We start from the raw sequence: 22,211 nt of genomic DNA on the forward strand, positions 1-22,211 counted from the left end.
TTTCCACTGTGAGGAACATAGTAAGGAAATGGAAGACCACAGGGACAGTTCTTGTTAAGCCCAGAAGTGGCAGGCCAAGAAAAATATCAGAAAGGCAGAGAAGAAGAATGGTGAGAACAGTCAAGGGCAATCCACAGACCACCTCCAAAGAGCTGCAGCATCATCTTGCTGCAGATGGTGTCACTGTGCATCGGTCAACAATACAGCACACTTTGCATAAGGAGATGCTGTATAGGAGAGTGATGTGAAAGAAGCCATTTCTGCAAGCACGCCACAAACAGAGTCGCCTGAGGTGTGCTTTTGCATACATATATCAAACTGAAATGGCTGTTGCGAACACCCAAATATTTAGAACTAAAAATGATTAAGATTAATAGGGGTGCCCAAACTTTTTCATATGACTGTACTAATTTACCCTAATTGTGTAAAAAAAAAAAAACTTACCACAATCCAATTTTGAAACATTGCAGAGAGTTGTCTAGGGCTGCAACTAATGTTTATTTTGGCAATCGACTAATCTGTGTGATCCAGACACTAGTCTGGATCACTTATCAGTCTCAGATACTGCCTTGGTAATTCAGCTGCATTCTGACCATGAATGCGAGCACTTGTTGTTGTGATGTTGAAATGAAGCAGAATATCCAGTGCTACTTGTGTTTGTGATAAATTACCTTGCTGTGGTTCCACTAACATTAGCTGTAACTCAGTGCTTATCTTAAAACTAGCCAGCTTGACATCTGTCTTGTAGACCTTCTGGGCTCTAATTGTCTCCATCTATTAAGCACGTTGCCTGAATTGGGAGGTGACAAAATATTTGAATTAATGCTTTTAGTGTCCTAGCCAGACCACCCTTGCTTTATAGATGTATACTGTACACTTATTCAGAAAACGAACAGTCTTTTGTGTTTTGTTTGTAATTCTCACTGTTTTATCGTTTGCAGGGTGTGTGTGCAGATCAGGTCAAGGTGTGCGGCTACCACCGCTTTCAACAGGTGGTCTTAAACGAGGCAGTGGTAGCTGAACTCAGGCATCTCTTTGCGGCCAAAGCCGAGCTGCTCCATCAGACTGTAGCCCTGCACTCCTATACCTCAGTACTGTCACGCCTGCAAGTGGAGTCTTATCTCTACCGCCTGCTCAGCACAAACCACATCACCAGGGGCGTGGCCATACAGGAGTCAGGCCCAGGCAAGTCAATATTTACTGTGTTGGAGCAAATACTGTTAATGGGTTACATTACCTGTACATACAGAGTCTTTAAATTAATTATAAAGAGACTAAAATTTCAGCATTCAGTCTCTGATCTTCCTATATAGATACCGTATGTTAAGCATGGCATCTTCTTTTGAACCAATCTCCATTAGTTTGAGCCCTGAATTTTACCATAGAAGACTTCATTTGTTAAAATTATAAACCAAGTTATCTAACAAACAAACAAATCTTTTAGAGTTATTGCACAAAAATTGGACATAGCCAGTATAACAAATCAGAATGCACTAAAGAAAGATTGAAAGCACTTGTGTACTAACCAACAGACATCACACATGGTTAAATGAATATTATATTCTAGGGCTGGGAGGTTATTCAAATTAATTTGGTTAATTGAATTATTAATTACTAATTAATATGATTAAAAAATGGAAAAATGGAGGTTGTATATCTTTACATATAGAAACTGGCAGAAAAAATCTCAGTAGATGAACATTTGCTTCTGTCAGAAACCTGTAAAGAACTATGCATTCATTTATATATTTTACACTTTTTCTTCACTGAAATACAAGGACATTGTATTTGCTTGTGCACTACTATAAATGTTAGTGTTTAAAAAAAGTAGTAATAGTAATCGAAAATCGCTCATATTTGAAAAATATCAAGATTTTTTTTATACAATATTGCCATAGTAAAAGCTGTGTATTTGTGAATGTGATTATGATATTTTAGAGTAATTAGAGTGTTTGAGTAAAAGGATAAGTTTACTACAGAAAACTCTGAAACTGTAACTGAAAGAAGGCTCTAGTGATCTGTTGGATCTCCTCTAGCCTAGCCTGCTGTATATGTTATGTATGTGCTGCTCAGCATCCTCATTGTAAAAACACATTTCTGTTTCTGTATCTGTACAAAAACAGATACAATTACAAAAAATTAGAGACCACTTGAAAATGATGAGTTTCTTTGATTTTACCAAATTGAAAACCTCTGGAATATAATCAAGTAAGATCAATAATCGAGTAAGATGGATGACCACAAGCCATCAAACCAAGCTGAACTGCTTGAATTTTTGCACCAGGAGTAAAGGCATAAAGTTATCCAAAAGCAGTGTGTAAGACTGGTGGAGGAGAACATGCCAAGATGCCTGAAAACTGTGATTAAAAACCACCAGGGTTATTCCAACAAATATTGATTTCTGAACTCTTAAAATATGAATTTTTCTTTGCATTATTTGAGGTATGAAAGCTCTGCATCTTTTTTGTTATTTCAGCCATTTCTCATTTTCTGCAACTAAATGCTCTAAATGACAATATTCGTATTTGGAATGTTGGAGAAATGAGCATAAAGCGTAAATAGCAACAATGTTCATTTTACTTGAAACATATACCAATAAATAGCAAAATCGAAGAAACTGATTCTGAAACTGAAGCAGTCTCTTAATTTTCACAGAGCTGTATTTATTATGTATCTATGCTTGTTTTTGATGCTTAAATTGTTCTTATTAAAACAGTATAATAAATGTATACTGAGAGTTCATTAAAAAGTAAGACCTGTAAGCTGCTGCATTGTGACTGATTTGAATTATTTGGATTTCTAGAGACACCCAAATCTCAGCCTGCATCTCTGCAGCCACTGAAGGAAAGCATCAGCGTGCTGTTCAGTTTCACACGGCGAGTTCTAGATGATTCTCAGTTCCAGAACGACATTCATCTGTGGCTGCAGAAACTGGTAAAAAAAAATTTCGTTGAAATATTAAGAAAACACTCTATGTAAATTAGTACTGAATACATTTTCTAATTTTGCAGCCAAAAAGCTGTAGCTTTTTTTGTTGTTAATGTTGCAACAGGGTCAGTGAGTAATGAACCTAATAAATGATTTAATTAGGTTATGTTCTGTGTTCTGGAATATTATGTTATTTTTAAACATAGTTTCTTATTTTCTCTGCAGGTGTCAGTATTACATCGAGTCGGCTCAGCTGGAGATCATCTGTACATCCTCAACCATCTGCTGTGCTGTCCTGCAGGAGTCGGGAAATGGGCTGTGCCCTTTCTACAGGTGAGATACAATGTGCAGCTCTGGAAAAAGTAAGAGAACACTCCAGTTTCTGAATCAGTTTCTATTCGTTTTTGCTATTTATAGCTATATGTTTGAGTAAAATGAACATTGTTGTTTTACTCTATAAACTACAGACAACATTTCTCTCCAAATAAAAATATTGTGATTTAGAGCATTTATTTGCAGTAAATGCACATCTTGGCATGTTCTCCTCCACCAGTCTTACACACTGCTTTTGGATAGCTTTGTCACTCCTGGTGCAAAAATTCAAGCAGTTCAGCTTGGTTTGATGGCTTGTGAACATTCACCTTCCTCTTGATTATATTCTAGAGGTTTTCAACTTGGTAAAATCAAAGAAACTCATAATTTTTATGTGGTCTCTTTTTTTTCCAGAGCTGTATATGCTGATCTGTGGCTATATCCAGTCCAAACTATAGTCCACAATAGTTTTAGAGAATTTTAAGTTGGAAGTGCTCTAACTCACTCATTTCTGCATTCATGAATAATCATTTGAAAGCATAAAATGACAATTAAGCTGAAAAGCAAATACACTAAACTTCACGCTTATCAAAAAACAGCTAATCTTTTTTTTTGCTTTTGAAGTTTTGATCTGGAACTGTGAGGCTAATAAAGTAATATACAGTTATATAAATTCTGCTTTTCACAGTGTTTCACTGTATGTTTACTTTATTAATGCACCATGTGGAAATGTGCAAAGGGAATGGTTCAAAATTCATGTGTAGTCCCATGAAAGCTATGGAAAAAATGGAAAAGGTCTTTCATGATTTAAAGATCATAGTCATTATTTTATAGTACGAGTTGGAGATGATCCAGGAATAAGGATCAGATTGATCCTTGATTCTTAAAATGCTTTTATTGCTGTTCTTTAATAAAGTGCCCTCTGGCATCATCTAGTCACCAGTAACTGACATTATTTATAGAGGATGTAGAATAGGATAGGATATAAATACATACGGTTTGCGGTGGATTTAGTGCTTTTGTGCTGTTTGGCATCAAACCATTGGGAGAGATGCTCTACACATCTTTACTTTAAAATTATGGCTTGTCACAAGGGGAAAGATAGCAGAGTTTGTAGGTAATGCTCAATGTTATAGTAAAAAGGTTATATACAGTTGTGGTCAAAAGTTTACATACACTTGTAAAAAAACATAATGTTATGGCTGTCTTGAGTTTTCAATAAGTTCTACAACTCTTATTTTTCTGTGATAGAGTGATCGGAACACATACATGTTTGTCACAAAAAACAGTCATAAAATTTGGTTCTTTTATAAATTTATTATGGGTCTGCTGAAAATGTCACCAAATCTGCTGGGTCAAAAATATACATACAGCAACAAAATTTGTCAATTTTGGTGATGTAGCGAGTTGTGTCAATCAAATTAGCTTCATGTCATGGCCTCTTCACTTCTTGTAAGTGATTCTGATTGACTACAGCTGTTGACTTCTCATGAGCCCATTTAAATAGGGCTCATTTGACCCAGTGATTAGACTCAGCTACAAAAGCTACAATGGGAAAGTCAAAGGAACTCAGTGTGGATCTGAAAAAGCGAATTATTGACTTGAACAAGTCAGGGAAGTCACTTGGAGCCATTTCAAAGCAGCTACAGGTCCCAAGAGCAACTATGCAGACAATTATACGCAAGTATAAAGTGCATGGAACAGTTGTGTCACTGCCACGATCAGGAAGAAAACGCAAGCTATCACATGCTGCCGAGAGGAGATTGGTCAGGATGGTCAAGAGTCAACCAAGAATCACCAAGAAGCAGGTCTGCAAGGATTTGGAAGCTGATGGAACACAGGTGTCAGTCTCCACAGTCAAGCGTGTTTTACATCGCCATGGACTGAGAGGCTGCCGTGCAAGAAAGAAGCCCTTGCTCCAGAAAAGTCACCTTAAGACTCGGCTGAAGTTTGCTGCTGATCACATGGACAAAGATAAAACCTTCTGGAGGAAAGTTCTCTGGTCAGACGAAACAAAAATTGAGCTGTTTGGCCACAACACCCAGCAATATGTTTGGAGGAGAAAAGGTGAGGCCTTTAATCCCAGGAACACCATGCCTACTGTCAAGCATGGTGGTGGTAGTATTATGCTCTGGGGATGTTTTGCTGCCAGTGGAACTGGTTCTTTGCAGAAAGTAAATGGGATAATGAAGAAGGAGGATTACCTCCAAATTCTGCAGGAAAACTTAAAACCATCAGCCCGAAGGTTGGGTCTTGGGCGCAGTTGGGTGTTCCAACAAGACAATGACCCAAAACACACATCAAAAGTGGTAAAGGAATGGCTAAACCAGGCTAGAATTAAGGTTTTAGAATGGCCTTCCCAAAGTCCTGACTTAAACCCCATTGAGAACATGTGGACAGTGCTAAAGAAACGGGTTCATGCAAGAAAACCATCACATTTAGCTGAACTGCACCAATTCTGTCAAGAAGAGTGGTCAAACATTCGACCTGAAGCTTGCCAGGAGCTTGTGGATGGCTACCAAAAGCGCCTAGTTGCCGTGAAAATGGCCAAGGGACATGTAACCAAATACTAATGTTGCTGTATGTATATTTTTGACCCAGCAGATTTGGTGACATTTTCAGCAGACCCATAATAAATTTATGAAAGAACCAAATTTTATGACTGTTTTTTGTGACAAACATGTATGTGTTCCGATCACTCTATCACAGAAAAATAAGAGTTGTAGAACTTATTGAAAACTCAAGACAGCCATAACATTATGTTTTTTTTACAAGTGTATGTAAACTTTTGACCACAACTGTAGGTTATATATAATATATTATTGTTATTCCATGTACTATTATTTTTTTCTGTTTTATTGTTTTATCCACTATCTATATCTGTAAAAGTTACAGCCCTAAAAGAATCCTGTATCCAGAATCTTCATCCTACTGTTGTAATGAGTGTATAACTGTATCTGTTTCTTTCTGTAGATTAAAGTGCTGGAAAACCCATCTGGAGTTTATCACTTCATGCAGGCGCTAGCTGTTCTCATGTCTCCAGTACGGTGAGGATAACGGCCTTGATAGAGCAATGAATTTCAGTTTATTTTATTTAAAATATTAATGTTTGTTGTTTTGTTGAATGTGTGTTTAGAATATTTATTTAAGTTAAATAAATGTGATTTAAAAATAAGTAAAAAAAAAAAAAAAAACATTTATTTTGGCTAGTGCTCCATTTAATTTTTTTTTTTTATTATTCAGGGACCGAGCTGACTTTCTTTGCCACATGAAGCCTAGTGATGTGAAAAGTAACAACAGCTATTCAGGACCTACAACTGCCAACTGGACCCTGGTAGATGAGGGTGGAGAAGAGGTCAGTAGCTTGCTCTAAATCTCTTACTATGCTTAATTTAAAGGTCCTTCCGCTAAAATCCACTTTTTCTTTTCCTTTGTGGAATACAATAGGTCTCTCTGAGTTGTAAATGAAACTGTTCTTCTCCCTCCATTGTCTGCAGTAGCTAGTATACAATAAATATATTTAGAAAAACGAGCTGATCAAGAAAAGCACCGTGTCTACGTCAACTTGTGAATTAGTATTCATGGCCCCGCCCACCTTGGCTTGCGACAGCCCACAGACAGAGCTGAAGCCGGGCAGCCAGGATCGTCTTGTAAGACAGAAGCTAACAGCGCTAGAAGCAACATGGAAGTTTGTTCCTGTGTTGTTTGTGCAAATAACACATCAGTGTTATATGCTTTGCCCAGTAATTCAGAGCCATGATTGCCATGAAATGATACCATCACAAGAAGTACTATCACTTTATGTCTTTAGTTGCTCAATGCATGCAGCAAATAAATGTTTGATAAAAGTCCGTTACTGTGGCTCATTAAGGCTATATCTGGATTTTACCTTGCAGCTTTAAACGCTCTACAACAGATTAGCCTGACACATTGGTAGGTTAGTACATTTTATATGGCCATTTCTTAATGAGAAAATGTGTTTTATGATGCAATATGTTAGAACCATATCAAAAAGTAATACTACATTTTAGTATTTATTTGTGACACCACAAATAAAACATGTATGCAAGTATTGAATAAAGAAGTAAAATGTGTATCTTACTCAGTGAACTGCGCTGAGTTTAACTATAGCACTATAAGGCGCACTTAAAATCCTTTAATTTTCCCAAAAATCATCAGTGCGCCTTATAATCCGGTGCGCCTCATGTATGAATTTTACCAGTCAGGTATTAAGGAGCAGTAAAGCCACTCTGCTGAAGTACAGAGTTATACAGGAGTTTCAGTTTAGTTCTCCAGCACCGAGACTGGAGCCTTAGCTGCTAACTGCGCTAAGTGCTGGGTCTTTCCCCAGTCAGAGGTGAGTATTATTGGCCTTTAGTCTGCTGCTAAACCCAGCTAGCACTGCTGGAGCGGCATTAGCATTACCCACTAACCACACTAAGCGTTATTTAGCTCTTTTGCTGTTCAGAGGAGAGTATATTGGACTGTAGTCTGTGTGTTTACTGTATTAAAACATGGTATGTGGGACGAACCACTAGCTTATATTGCCCTGCCTTACCAGAATACCTGCTTAATTAGAAGGAAAACATGGCAACACCAATGTGCCTTGATAGTGTCGCATAATGCGCCTAATCCAGTGCGCCTTAATAATATTAAAATTTTAACAAACCATGTACAAACTTGTGGGATTGCAGTATTATATTGCATAAGGTGTTTTGTGTTCATCCAGTTAACTTCATAGACATTAATCATAGCATTATTTGGTTAATTTAATCAGACACCAATAAACATCATCACTGATATCCTATTTTACTGTAATTGTAACAGATAACAGATTCACCTAACAGTACCATAGTGCTGCGTGTATTATATCTAAAAATTTCTGTGTATTCATTTTCAAAATCTTTTTTAGGAACAGCTGTATCAGAATTAGTAAATCTGACATCATAATAATAGAAACTATTTAAATGATAGTTTATTTGGCAGGTCGTTCATTCCTAGAATCATAACTACATTTACTTTTCATTTGTTTACTCTCAGGATGAAGATCCAGAGACAAGCTGGCTGCTGCTATCAGAAGATGACCTCATTGCTCTGCTATCTCAGTTTCCTTTTGATGAACTCTTCAAACACTTACTAGGAATGTCTTCAAAAGGTGTGACTGTTAGATGCTTTAAAGGTCTAATTGATATCTTATTTATATTGTATTTACATTTTACATATATTACTATATTTGTAGGCAACTACCAGCCTCAGGCCACCACCAGTCAGAAGATGATGAAGATATTTGCGTTTGCCTCCTCACTGGTTGAACTGCTGGCTGTTGGCCTGCGGACGTACAACCGGGCTCGCTACAGACAGTTTGTGAAGAGGATTGGCCACATGATCAGGTCAGCTGGTTTTGTTGAGATCAAGAAACTGTTTTTTCAGTTTTGTTGGACTCTAGGCCTTTCTAAAAATTAGGGTAAGGAGAGATCAGGCGTAAAGCAGCACTCGTATGGGAAACATTATTTTCAAAGTTTATTAATTTATTTGAGGATTTAGCAGATTTATTATGAAAATAATCTGGAATTAGAAAAAGCTTAATCTTTTATACATCTTTTTTATTTTTAAACTAGTACTTATTTTTCTATTAATAAACTGTTCACCCAAAGTACCTTGTTTGGGTACAAGAGAAGGAAATATGTATTACCATGAACAGTGGTACTTGGTTTTCTATTTTTCTGCATAAATATGACCTAAAACGTAATCAGATTTTCTGCAAGAAAATAAGGAGAACCCAGTTAAAAAAATAAGACAAAATGTTATATTTGGTAATTTATTTTTTGGGGAAAAAATTACTTATATGTAAGTAGCAAAAGTATATTTAAATGCCTCTCTTTGTTTGTGAGACATTGTTCCATTAAAATCACATACTGTTGCAGCCCTACTCTAGACACATCATTTTTCACATTTCCACAAATCTTCAAAAAGTATTATTTAAAGGCATGAGAAATTTCCTTGAAGTCCTGCATGCTGGCTTTCTTCTGTGGAACAGGATGACGCTGTGCTATGTGAGTGATCACTGGGCACAGTACATCTGTCTGACCGGGGTAAGCAGGACCACCATGCAGGAACAATCCTTCTCTATGGAGAAACTGCAGGTGGAGTTCGACCATCTCTTCCTCCGTGCTGTCTTACATGTTCTAAAGGCAAAGAGGTAAGATTTTTTCTGATTTTGTGTGTGGTATGTACCCAGTACTTTTTGAATGTATTATGTTTGCGTATGCTTTTTTTTCGCACTATAAGGCACACCGTATTGTACACATTATCAATTAACGTCTATTTGCATACATAAGGCGCACTGGATTATAAGGCACATTTTAAGAGAGACTATAAGGAATTTATAATTCAGCAGGTCTTTCCGCTGGGTGGTGGTGAGGGGAGTCGATAACCAAGTTAAGTAAAGCTAAGCCAAGTAAACAAAACTGTAATAAAAAAAGACTTTCTTTCAAAGTCAAAGAAGTGCTAGATGTTAATCTAAACAGATTTCTTTCCTGAAACTGTTTGTCTGAGTGTGTAAAGTGCTTCTGTTTATTTACAGTAAGCTTAGATTCCCGAATTTCTGCAGCACTAAGGCTGGAGCATTATCACTAGCATTAATGGCTTTCTACTAGCGCCTGACAGCGCTACACTGAGGAACCCTGAGTGTTCCAGTAAGCCAGGGTGATGTTAGCTAGCGTTTCATTCCACGTAGTTTGTTTTAACACCAGTAAATGTGCAGACTACAGTCCGATATACTCCACTCTGAATGGAGAAAGAGCTAGCACAGTTAGTGGGAGACGCTAATGGTGCTCCAGCAGTGCTAGCTGGGGTTAGCAGCAGGTTACAGGCCGATAATACTAACCTCTGAACATCAAAAGAGCTAGCTCGGTTTGCAGCTAATGCTAATACTGCTTCAGCAGTGGTAGCCAGCATTAGCAGCGGACTACAGGCTGATAATACTCACCTCTGAACGCCGAAAGAGCTAGCAATTAACGTGGTTACTGGGTAATGCTAATGTTGTAATACTCACCTCTGAACGGTTAGCGGCTAATGCTAATGCTACTCCAGCCCCGGTGCTGGAAAACTAATCTGAAACTCAACCTCAACTCAAACAACCTGACAGGAGCACTGACGATTTCTGGCAAAATTTAATTATTTTAAGTACACCTTCTAGTGCAAAAAATACAGTACATTAGAAAATTGTTCCCCTAAATCCAGCTTTTTAATATTTGCTTACTTACCCATCACTGATACTTCTCCTGATCAAATATAATCACCCTGCCTCTCTCATCACTTTGCCAGGCTGGGCATCTGGCTCTTCATGTCGGAGATGCCTTATGGAACTCTGTCTAGTGCAATGCTTTGGAAAATCTTCTACATCATGCAGTGTGCTGAGACGGAGGGTCTAGACAGGCTGGGCTGCAGTCTGAGTGTGGAGAGCTGCATCGAGGGCCTCCGAGGTAAGACCACTCCTGCCAAACGAGCCTAGAGTGGGATTTATAAAAATAAACCAAAATAATGTTTAATTTTATTGAATATACCTTTTTTTTACACTTGTGATCTGGCACAAGAAATACAGTATAAAATATGTTGTACGGTTTGTATGATAAATATGGTTTTCAGTAACTAAGTTGACTATTTGCATATTGATTACGGTATTATTGAAGGTGAAAACTACACATGAATAATCTTAAACCTGCAGCTTAGTTAGAACAGTGCAGTTCTTTGTTCTCGTTAACCTGGATCACACCATGATGTTTGAGTCAGTGAGTTGTGTTTACAGTGTTGGGGAACAGGATGTGGAACCTGCATCCTGCAGTGTGACGAAAAAATGTACAAAGCTTTCCCAACAGCAAATGTTTTGTCAGCCATGGTGTATAAGTATCTGAAATGTGGTAGTTCTGATAACTAGGAGCAACTGTACGTAACCATTAATTGGTTTTCCATACTAGTAATACTAGGCTGCTTTTTCACTGCAGGGTCAAAAGGTTATTAATGCTGCGATGTACTGTTTTGTGTTAGTCTGTACTTGTTAGTCGGGTTTCTAATGAGGGTGCAGTGTGTCTTGTGGCTGTCACTGGATGTGTCTGGTTTAGTTCCTGAATGCCAACTTGCGAAACAGAGCATACTAGATCACTAAGTGAAAACTAATGCAAATCCAGCTACCAGCCTCATCCAACATCACTACCGGCATTGTTCAACACTGCTAATTCCATATTTGTATGCCAATGTCTGGGTGCATCCAACATTTCTAACGCAGTGTTAACTTGCCATAGTCCTGACATATTCAACGTTGCTAACTTGCTGTTAGCATGCCGGTGTTCGTGTGCATCCAGCATTGCTAACCCAGAATTTCGAGCTCATCCAGTGCTGCTAGCTAATAGGCAGATTCATTTGTCTTTCAGCCCTCCCACTTAAAGACATGCTTCTGTGGCGCCAAGTACTCTTAGCTAACCATGCTGAGAAAACCAGTCTCAGCACTTAATCTGTAACTGCATCAGAGTGGAAAAGCCACCAGAACGATTACTCTCCACACATGTAAACATGAGGAGATCACATGGCTAAACATGGGCTTGTAAACACAGCCACAGGCTGCCTGTCGAAAGCTGTGCATCACAGTCCGGCACAGTTTTTCTCAAATATTTCCAGTTACAACTGAAATTACACTTTTAATCCCAGAAAAACACTCTTGTTTACCTTGTTAATAGCAATAATAAATGTCCAAATATTTAAATATTTGTTGTTTAGCTGTTTTTCTCGGGTTTTGAGTGATCAGCTGACTCTAAAGTGCTGACTCAGCTCTCGGCTCGTCCGGATTTCTGACGTGAGACAGCGCACGGGTGTGGGCAGGGCTGGTGACGTCACTGGTTCTGCATTGTTTAATATTGCAATATATACAGTCGAAAAAAAAAAAATTTCAGTGTCTAATATTTCCAATATCTTGCATCCCAAGCGGTGTGTCTTTTCTAACAGTAAGGGTTTAAATTAGACTCAGATCTTGCTTACTCACAGGTAACAGCTAATTAAATTAACATAGCAAACTGTACTTACAGACAATGTAGTTCTTTTCAGTACAGAATCATGCCTGTTTTCTAATGCAGCCTGAGGGCCCGAAGATCACCAGCATTTAATGTTGATCATCAGCCTTGTCACTTGCACACAGGAATTTCTCCAGATTTTGTGATTCTTCTTTTTTCAACATGCAAACATGTTTAAATAAACTTCAATAATCTTCATGTACACATTTAGCGGCTATTAAAAATTACTGCCCTTTCATTTGACTCTTTATTCAGAAAAAAACATTCAAAGTTTTTATACTTTAAACCTTTTATAGAAAGTAGATTGAACCATGTTTTAAATCACATTGATTTGGCCTAGTGTTTCTTGTATCTTTAGTCTAGCATCTCATATCTTAAACTAAAGGACAAACATATTTAGCTCACTAACTACATCTAGAATAACTTCATTATTAATTTCAAGGTTCTAACTGTATGTGTACGTGTGTGCTGTATGCAACCCAATACTGTACATTAATGTGATGTAAAAAAAAAAAAAAGGAAATTATTTGGGCTTCTCTGGTGTGTAATGCTTGTGTGTGTGTTTCTGTATAGAACCAAGTCACCAGGAGAAGTTTAAGGACTGGCTGTCGGAGATAAATAGCTCGGATGGGATTTGCCTGCTGACGACATTTGCTCACATGGCTCAACCCAAGCGCACTGACGCAGACCCGGAGTTTGTCAGAACCATTGTGCTGGAGATTTACGAGGTGATTTAGTGGACTTGTACACTGAGCCTGAGATTTACCAAACAGCAATTTCTGCATTCTAGGGGATTTTATGGCTGGGCAAAAAATGAAAAACAGTTTTTTTTTGTTATTGTTTGCTATTAACAACTCAGAGAGCTAAATATAGGCATGTCATGATAGTTATGTTATCAAATTATTGTACAGAATATGTGTGCGCCCAATATGTTTTTGGTAGCAAAGAGAGCCTGCTAACATGAATGAACTGGAACATCATATTTGTTTAACAATTCAGTCTTGTTTAGAATGTTTATTTTTAGAAAATATAAAGTCTAATGCCTGAATGTTCTGAATAATGTAATTAATTTTTTGAAAAAGGAAAAAGTTCATTGTTTTTTTCACAAGGGTGTTAAGGGTTGTCTTTAAATTACCATAATATTGTTCATCAAATAATTTCTGCCCAAAGGAAATAGTTATAAGGACAGGTCTAGCTAAAAGGTTTTTGTATTGTGCATAGGGGTATTTTACCCCTAATTCAGTGAGACGTACAGCGCAGATGTCTGCAGCATTCAGCATGTAAACAGTAGCGTTTTTCTTAGCAGTATATTATCTGGCTAATATATCAGATTAAACTGTGCTTTATCAGCAGCAGAGCTTAATTCAAAAAGAGTGTATTTGATAGTTTGGATGTCTCCTCTGGCATTGTGTTGTCCGTGTTGGAGCTTTTCAGTCAATCAGCCGGAAAAGAAAATCAGAGCAGGGCGGGGCAGATTATGGCAGAAGTTTTGGTCAATTTTGGTGGCGTAATTAATTGTGTTAAAAAAATCAAATAACATTACTGATTCCGTGCAGCGAGGTCCAGCGGTCTAAAGCGCTGCCACTATGAGCAGGAGGTCGCAGGTTCAAAATCCCCCGCTCATGCAGCTTTGCCATCAAGCTGCCGGCGCTCAGAGGGAGCAAAATTGGCCCTGCTCCCTCCGGGTGGGTAGATGGCGCTCTCTCCCCACATCACTCCTAGGGTGATGTCTGCAGCACAGGGCGTCTGTGAGCTGATGTACCGGAACCGAGCCGCTGCGCTTTCCTCCAAGCGCGCTGGCTGCTCGACAATGCTGCATCAGCAGCAGCTCGAAAAGAAGCAGTGGCTGACTTTAAATGTATCGGAGGAGGCATGTGTTAGTCTTCACCTTCCTGGTGTGTTGAGGCATTACTAGTGATAGGGGGAGTCCTAGTGAGTGGGTTGGGTAATTGGCCGTGTAAATTGGGGAGAAAATGGGGGGAAAAAAAACACTGATTCCAAATTAATTGCACGCTTTAACGTATAAAATAATATAAAATGTATTCGATTAAGCTCAGGAAGGCTAATTGAGTGTGATTGTGTTTTTCAGGTGTCTTATGTCTGTGTGTCCACACGAGAGATCTTCTCCAAAGTGGGGAGAGAGTTACTGGCTGCAATAGCAACAGCCCACCCTCACATCATCTCTGTGCTGTTGGAGAGACTGAGGGAGACCATTGAGAAAGTTGGCATGGTGGGTAATCTTTAACCACTTAAAGAAACATTTATGTGGACTTTTTTAACCTTAAAATAACAATGTTATTGTGATTAGAGCTATACATATACATTTTTTATTGCCTGTAACTGTATTAATAAAAAAAATACATATATTTTTATATATTTATACATATTTTATTTTATTATCTACTCTTAAGCACATAATTTTCACTTCACGGCATTACTCTGCACACAGAAAATACCTCAGTGCTGACAGGTTATCTTTATTTTATACCATATCAACCATTTACTTTACTAGTGCACTATTATTAACATACTATGTAATAAAGTAGTTTAAGGACTCCAGAAACTAGAAAATGTACTTTGTGTTTTCTCAGTTTTTTCATGGAGCATTGCAGGAAAAGGATTTACAAACTTTTGAAGTAGGTTGGTTTGAGAATGACAGTGTGAGATGATTTGGTATCTAACATTTTTCTGGTTTGACGACTTCCTTTTAGTTTGGTTTGTTTGTTCTTTTGATTATCTTGCTGAATTGCTGCAGCACTGGTCACAAATGTCTTAATCCTCTTTAGAAACCTGTACAGCATGAACAGCATCCTTTAGTTTCCAATGAGGTCGCAAGATTTAGTTTATTATTATTAGTTTATTGGAAGAAATGAGTGTATCAAGGTTTTCTACTATTCTGTTGACTGTTCTTATAATTTACTATGGAGTCTGATTCGTTTTATTGTGAGTATCTGAATTACGTTTTTAATGTTTTTTTTTGTTATTATTGAAACAGTCAACCCATACCATTTTAATTACAAAAAAAAAAATTAAATCAAAAGCCTAAAAATGATAACTCTCAGCACAGGATACTTAAATCTGCACTATGCAATGTCTGATTAAAAAAATAAATTTATATTTATAGTCAGCGGTGATAAAAAAAAAGTATAACTTCCATAAGAAAAAAATATGCTTTTAAAGCAAATAAATTTTTTTCTGCATAATTGGGGATTTAGGTATATTTTAAGGATATTATTATTTGTTATGAGTAAGGCTGCAGCGATTAGTCAGCGTAATTAACAACGTCGACTATAAACAGTTGTCTGTTGAATTTCATTATTGATGCGTCATGAATGTGTGATGATGTGATTAGGTGTTTTCTTAAATAAAATTACCCCCTCTTTTTTTTGTTTTTATAAAACAGTATTTAATGTGCTCTATTCACATTGTATGTATGTATGTATATATATATATATATATATATATATATACACACACACACACATACACACACATTGACGTACACATGCAAAATGTTGCTTGTAATTATATGGTAAATGTCATCATCATCGTCCATGTTATATGTTAGCATCAAGCTTGAGGTCATGTATGTTTTGCACATTTATAGCTGTTCTAATGTAGACAAATGTATAATTGGATATAAAATGTTTGTGCATGTTATTGCTTTGGTAATCTGCTGTAGGGTGTGCAGCACGACTAACATCACAAAAAAAATATATATATATATATTTTTTGCAAGTTGCTTTGAGGTTACATACACAATTTTCATATGTGGGGTTTTAAAATCTCAAATATTTGGCAATGCTGCATTAAAGGAATCTAAATATGACTGAATACTTAAACTTTTTAAAATTCACTTCTGCTATGTTTCTTTTCTTTATGGCGTCCCAGGTGTCACTCTACCTGTTTAAGGAGCTGCCCCTGCATTTATGGAGCCCTAGTACAGAGGAGGTTGGAGTCATTCGAAGCTGGCTGCTGGATTACAACTTGTCTACAGTGGAGAACAAGCTGGCCTGCATTATTTTGGAGGGCCTCAACTGGGGATTCCAACCAGTAAGTTGAAATGTTATTTTTGATATTTCAAAAGTCTCATTCCATCGTTTTTTCATTCATTTTTAAATGTGGATTTGTGGTCTCTACAATGACTGAATGCCATGTGAGCTGTTTTTTTTTCCACAAACCCAGTTAGAACAACAGTTAGAAACATTTGAAAATAAATATTTTTTACACTAATAACAGTCTTTTGCAATGTCATATGTTGCTTTACAACATGTGTCATGACCTGCTGAGTGCAGTTCTGCCATTGACCTAGTCTCAGAGATCCTATGTAAACACACAGAGGTGGGAAGTCCAGGTCCAGAAAGTAAAAATCTAGTTGGCAGTTGGAGCGAAACCCTGGGGTGGTCTTTTACTTTTAAGTAGTGTAAACAGAACTGTTTTAAAAATACGCCCCTACCTATCTCAATTGTACTTCGCTAGTGATGTTTCACAGACAAATTCTAACCATTTGTTCCTTAAGTCTGAATTACTGTGCAAAGCGTATAACATTGATGTGTTATTTGCACAAATAACGCAGGAACGAACTGCCATGCTGATCTAGCGCTGTTAGCTTCTGTCTGACGAGACGTATTGGCTTCAGCTCTGCCTGTGGCCATGAATACTAAATCACGGGTTAATGTAGACACAGTGCTTTTCCTGATTGACTCGTTTTTTTGAATATTTTCTTTTACTAGCTACTGCAGACAATGGAGGCTGAGGAAGAATTTCATGTGCAGCAACAATATACAACTCCGATTGTATTTTACAAGACCGATTGTATTTTACAAAGAACAAAAAAAACAGGATTTTAGCAGAAGGAGACCTTTAAAAAAATTCCATTGTGATGATTGTGCTTTTGCTAGCTCTATTGCACCTTAAAAAAGAAGTTCTGGAAAGTCTCATCCTCTCTGTGATGTAAACAGGGTTTGTTTTTGTTCTAAATATTGCTGTGTTACGCAAGGCCCTGACAGAGGAACTGCTGGTGACAGAAGATACTGTGTGTGCTGATCTTATGACAAGCTGATCACATGACTTAATGACTGAACACTTTTAAAATATTGTAAAATAATTTAATTAATCTTGTGTTTTCTGTTTAGAGTGGTTGCCTTGCTCTGCCAGCTGCGCTGCACAGTGAAGTGGCACTGTTGGTGGTGGAGGCCTATCAGAAGTACCTCACAGATAAACCCTACGCTGGCATCATCTCAGAGGGCATCAAACAGGTTCTGTTGATAGTAAAGGCTATGAAAAAAATCTCTGTCAATATTTGTAGACTTGACTTGTCTTGTCAACTGATTTACTTTTTCTGCACCCAGAAAATGTGTAACATCTCAGGGGATCATTCTTAGAGGGAAGTTGAATATATGAATAAAATTGATAGAGATGAAGCAGATTTTACTAATGGCATATAATCCAGGATCTTACTGTTGCTGTTGACGTGACCATGCCGTTTGGTTCTTTACATCAACTGGGATTTCTTTAAAGTCATGGTCTTTGGTAAAAAATAAAAAAGCACTATAAATAGTATTAAACGATTTGGTTAAAACCCAAACAAAATGAAACATTTGGCCTAAAGCCAGAAAAAGCCATCACAAACAAAACTATTTAAAAGTTTGTATTGAACACTTTTTTTTTGTTCCAGCAAACAAAAATAACACACAATATGTTTACCTCAGCAATACTATTGAAATCAAATAATTTCTTAAGCAGCGTTATTTTAGTCATACATTTACCTCAGCAGTGTAATTATACTTAGGTAATTTCACCCCAAGAAAATCTTTATTCTAAGACTAAAACCTGAAATTGATAAAAATTTATAATCACGCAATTCATTAAACAAGTGGGTATACGATAAACCAAAACAGAATTGGAAAAAAAACTGTTTACATTAACTTAATATTCACATGAACAAATTAATAAACCAGGGGACAATAATGTTTATATTTCATGATAATTATATTTCATGGAAAAGTTTATAGTTAGAGATTGGAGACAGGTCGTTTTTATTAATGTTTTTAATTACATATCTTACTTTTGCAATTAGATCAATGTACAAGACACTATGTTCAATAATAAAATTTATTTTAAAGTTATTTTGTGTGCACATTTATACGTGTATTTTCCTGTGGACAGAAATAACACAGATTCTGTGACAGTTCCAGACATAAACAAACAAATGCTAAGACCCACTTGGTTACCTTAGCTTTTATAATAATAATAATAATAATAATATTCTAGCCCTGTACAGTTTGTTCCTTTCAGCTAAAAACATGCTTTATTTAGTTTAATGAATGTGAGTGGAGGGTAACAATTAACCTAAATCTGCTTTTGTTGCTCCCTCTGCTAGCTCCATCCCTCATTCCCTCCCTGCCTTGTATTTAGCAGTGCTCTGATGTGAGGACGGAGAGGACGGAGTGGTCCAAAAAAAATAAAATTAGTTATTTTCTTTAGTCATTGTTAATGTTAGTTTTAATGTTAGAAGAAACAGTGCAGTAAAAAGTAAATAAAACAAATCATTGTTCATTATAAAATTATTTCCTTGTTTACTTTTTTTCCTTGTTTACTTTTTTATTTCCTTGTTTGCTTTCTTTATTGCTATTTTTGCCTGAATAATATTGGTTGCCATATATTCAGTGCAACACCAGTAAAAATGCCTAAATGTACCAAGAGAATGGATGGAAACATGTTTGTGAGCCTTTATTTTTGCTGTGCAGCTATAAGGCAAATAAAAGTTTGTTTCCACCAGTTGATGATAGCAAAAGTAAACAGTGGTACAGATATAATCCAGGCTACTGGATTCTTACTGCTGTTTTTACTGATTTAGTGTAAGGGGAACATTTTTAATGTAATATTTTACAAAATCAAAATGTGCTTTCTCTTTTATAGTAACTTGAAATAACTAGAGTAACCTTTCTTCCTCCCACTTTCTCCCCCTTGTTCTTAGGTTTCTTATCTGGCCAACATAATGCGGCTGGGTCAGACTCCTGAAATGTCCTTTAACCAGTGGGCCTGGGACCTGGCGCTGCGTCTGAAGCTCCACTCTAACGAGAAGAATCCACAGGACCCTTGGTGCCCGCTGCCCTCCTCCTCAGGTCCCGCTGTTCCTGAGGTCACAGATACGCCCACCATGCACCCTGTGCTCAAAGCTGTTAAAGCTGGCATCCCCATTGGCTGCTTCCTGGCCCTTGATATGACCACCATTGGGCACAGGTTTGGACATTTTTAGCAAGTATTTGCTCTAGAGTCTAGACTGTTATGGACTGTTTAAAACTGAAGCATTAGGTATTATAGGTGTGCCAAATGATTTTAAAATAATATCATGATATTTCAGGACATTTTTGCTATAATTATATTTTTGGTAGTAATAAAAAATACATTTGTATTCATTTGAGGACATTCAGTAGAAAAACAAAAACAAATCTGTAACAACAGTAACTAGACTCCAATTTTGTAGAAAATAATAAAAGTGTAACAAAAATTGTAAAAACTAAAGTGTACCACAATACTAAAGTGTAAAATTTTTAAAGCATACATTAACAATAATACATTAATACCTATAATGCTTCAAAGTAAATAGCAAAAAAACAAATACAAAAAGGCTGCTTTCCAGACAGAATACTTATATGTTCACAATACCAATATATTTTCTTACATTTAAAAAAGTAGCACAATATTATTGTGTACAATATATTATGGCACACCTCTATTGGGTTTGCACAGCAGTTTAAAAGCTAATGTAGCTACACACAATAGAAAATTACCACACTAGTTCCTCACACCCTGCATTTAATCAGTGTTCATTATTTCTGGTGGGATGATGACTGTTACTTTTTGACTTGATGTAGTTTGGAGAAGTTCTGCAGTGAAGGCATTCATCTGCTGAAGACCTTGGTCCAGTCTCGACACCTCAAAGCTGTGGTCCACGTGCTGGACAACATCCTGCCACTGGCCTACCACTGCCAGTTCTACCTGCTCAAGAACGAACAGTTAAGGACCATTTATATCATTTAAAATATTTTAAATATCCCAAATTATATGTAATGTTATTATTTTCTGTTTGTAATTCCCTACATTAATTTACCTCACATTCGCAGGCTTCCCGACAGTCTTAATATCAAATATTCAGTCCTGTTTTTGCCAACTGTAATGAGTCTGCTGCATTCCTCTGCATTCTGTAATCCATTAATCTCAAAGCCTGCTGCCAAATAAGTCAAATGTAATTAGGAAGTGGTAGTCAGTACAGATGGGATGGCACCAGAGCATTAAATAAGAGAGCCTACAGGTACAGTGTGATTCTTAAGCAAATGCTAAAACAGCATTATGTGACTACTATGCAGTACTTTAAACACTTCTTATCTGGGCAGTATATGTTTATTTACTCAGTACAAATAGAATTACCGGTAATAGAAAATAAGTAGTGATTTTACACCACAGTGTTCATTAAATGCTTTCACATTACCAGAATAAAGTGACTCAGATTAGATTTTTTTTATGGCAGTGTGAACGTGACATCCGTTTTGTTTTTTTTTTTCTCCCCAAAATCAGATTTGAGTCACTTTTATATGTGGTCCTAATTTGTCCTATGTGATTCATGGAAATGCAACATGAATGTGGAATGTCAAATCAGAATTCATGCGTCTTTTTGCTTTTACGCTGCGCTACGTGCTTCTCTCTCATAACCACACATCTCTCAGTGCAGCTGTGCAGCTATAGCTGCAAAAACAGCAAAAGAAAACCGCCTGTCCTTTTTTCACCTCCTCGACCTGAACATGAACTTCAGACCAGCTGTTTACTCTCCATTCCAGCAAAAGATGCTCCACATATGAGCTGATTACTCATCTATTTCCCTTTAAAAAGCTACGAGACATCTCTCAAATATGAAGTTTTTTGTTTTTGGTGAAGAAGGCGACGTTTAGAGGTTTATATGTATCAGTGTGCGCATGTGAGGTGTTTCAGGGGCAGATTCGTTCACATTACACACAGATACAGGTCTGAGATCTGGGGGAAAAAATCATATTTCAGCAATGTGGCTTGTAATATGACTGTAACCAAAATGTCTTCAAAGGTCACCTTATGAGAGTCTGGTATTATTAATAGTCATCAACACTTGGTTTTGTAAATCAGTGCTTAAAGTGGCAGTCTGTATTATTCAGTTTAGAAGTTTCTCCATTTCCACTCGCTGTTGTGTTTTCGTGGATCTCTGTGAAAACGCACGCCCAAAGTATAATTATAGTGCATAGCAGTGGACAAATAACAATTTTAATAAATGCGAGGTGACGAAACTCAGACATGTGGAGTTCAGTGAAAAACAGTAGATAATTCAGCTTGTAATTTTCTCAGAGGAGAAAAACACATACATGGTTTTTCCAGACGGCAATAAAATCACAGAGGACCCCCATAAAAAAGAAAATTACCCCAGGACCCACTGAGAAACTAGTCCCGTCCAGATAGGGCTTAAGACTGAGACTGTAGTAACAACCTAAAATAGCATTCTACATTAATTTACTGTAAAGGCTTTACCATCTTTAAAAAAACTACCAGCAGGATTCATTATGTAATAAAAATTTTGAAACATTTTTATCATATGTTAAGTGTTTCTAAACTCACATAACCATCATAATCCCAGAACATATACCAAAATTATCCTGGTCAGGGGTTGCCAGGTCCAACAAAAATATCCAGCTCAAAGCCAGTTTAAAACTTGCCCTTCAGAAGCTTAATGTAGCCCAAAGTATGGGCAATAGTATGGGGTATTTAACGTAACATAATTAGAAAAAAAAATACTTTACTTACCCTTTTCTGTTCTCGTCCCTCTTGAACTCTCTCCTCTTTAACATTTTTTTCATCGCCTTGTGATTTCTGGTTTCTGGTTAC

At 37.0% G+C, this 22,211-nt stretch overlaps 1 protein-coding gene across 3 annotated transcripts in view; it reads left to right on the forward strand.

Moving 5' to 3' along the window:
• The window catches only part of epg5 (ectopic P-granules autophagy protein 5 homolog (C. elegans)), a 59,384-nt gene that overhangs the window by 5,428 nt on the left and 31,745 nt on the right, over window positions 1-22,211 (forward strand). For 2 of the 3 annotated variants that reach the window (XM_049470377.1, XM_049470378.1), the window contains exons 4-19: window positions 942-1,185; window positions 2,804-2,934; window positions 3,154-3,261; window positions 6,214-6,287; window positions 6,484-6,595; window positions 8,281-8,395; window positions 8,480-8,630; window positions 9,278-9,439; window positions 10,567-10,724; window positions 12,876-13,030; window positions 14,392-14,532; window positions 14,894-14,938; window positions 16,194-16,355; window positions 17,438-17,560; window positions 19,282-19,547; window positions 20,183-20,323. In XM_049470377.1, the coding sequence (XP_049326334.1) occupies window positions 942-1,185; window positions 2,804-2,934; window positions 3,154-3,261; window positions 6,214-6,287; window positions 6,484-6,595; window positions 8,281-8,395; window positions 8,480-8,630; window positions 9,278-9,439; window positions 10,567-10,724; window positions 12,876-13,030; window positions 14,392-14,532; window positions 14,894-14,938; window positions 16,194-16,355; window positions 17,438-17,560; window positions 19,282-19,547; window positions 20,183-20,323 (2,288 nt within the window). The remainder of the gene's footprint in view (window positions 1-941; window positions 1,186-2,803; window positions 2,935-3,153; window positions 3,262-6,213; window positions 6,288-6,483; window positions 6,596-8,280; window positions 8,396-8,479; window positions 8,631-9,277; window positions 9,440-10,566; window positions 10,725-12,875; window positions 13,031-14,391; window positions 14,533-14,893; window positions 14,939-16,193; window positions 16,356-17,437; window positions 17,561-19,281; window positions 19,548-20,182; window positions 20,324-22,211) is intronic. The other variant, XM_007237963.4, reaches the window with a different exon arrangement.

This window comes from Astyanax mexicanus, chromosome 22 (genome assembly GCF_023375975.1).
Source record: "Astyanax mexicanus isolate ESR-SI-001 chromosome 22, AstMex3_surface, whole genome shotgun sequence".
In the NCBI taxonomy this organism is placed as follows: Eukaryota; Metazoa; Chordata; class Actinopteri; order Characiformes; family Acestrorhamphidae; genus Astyanax; species Astyanax mexicanus.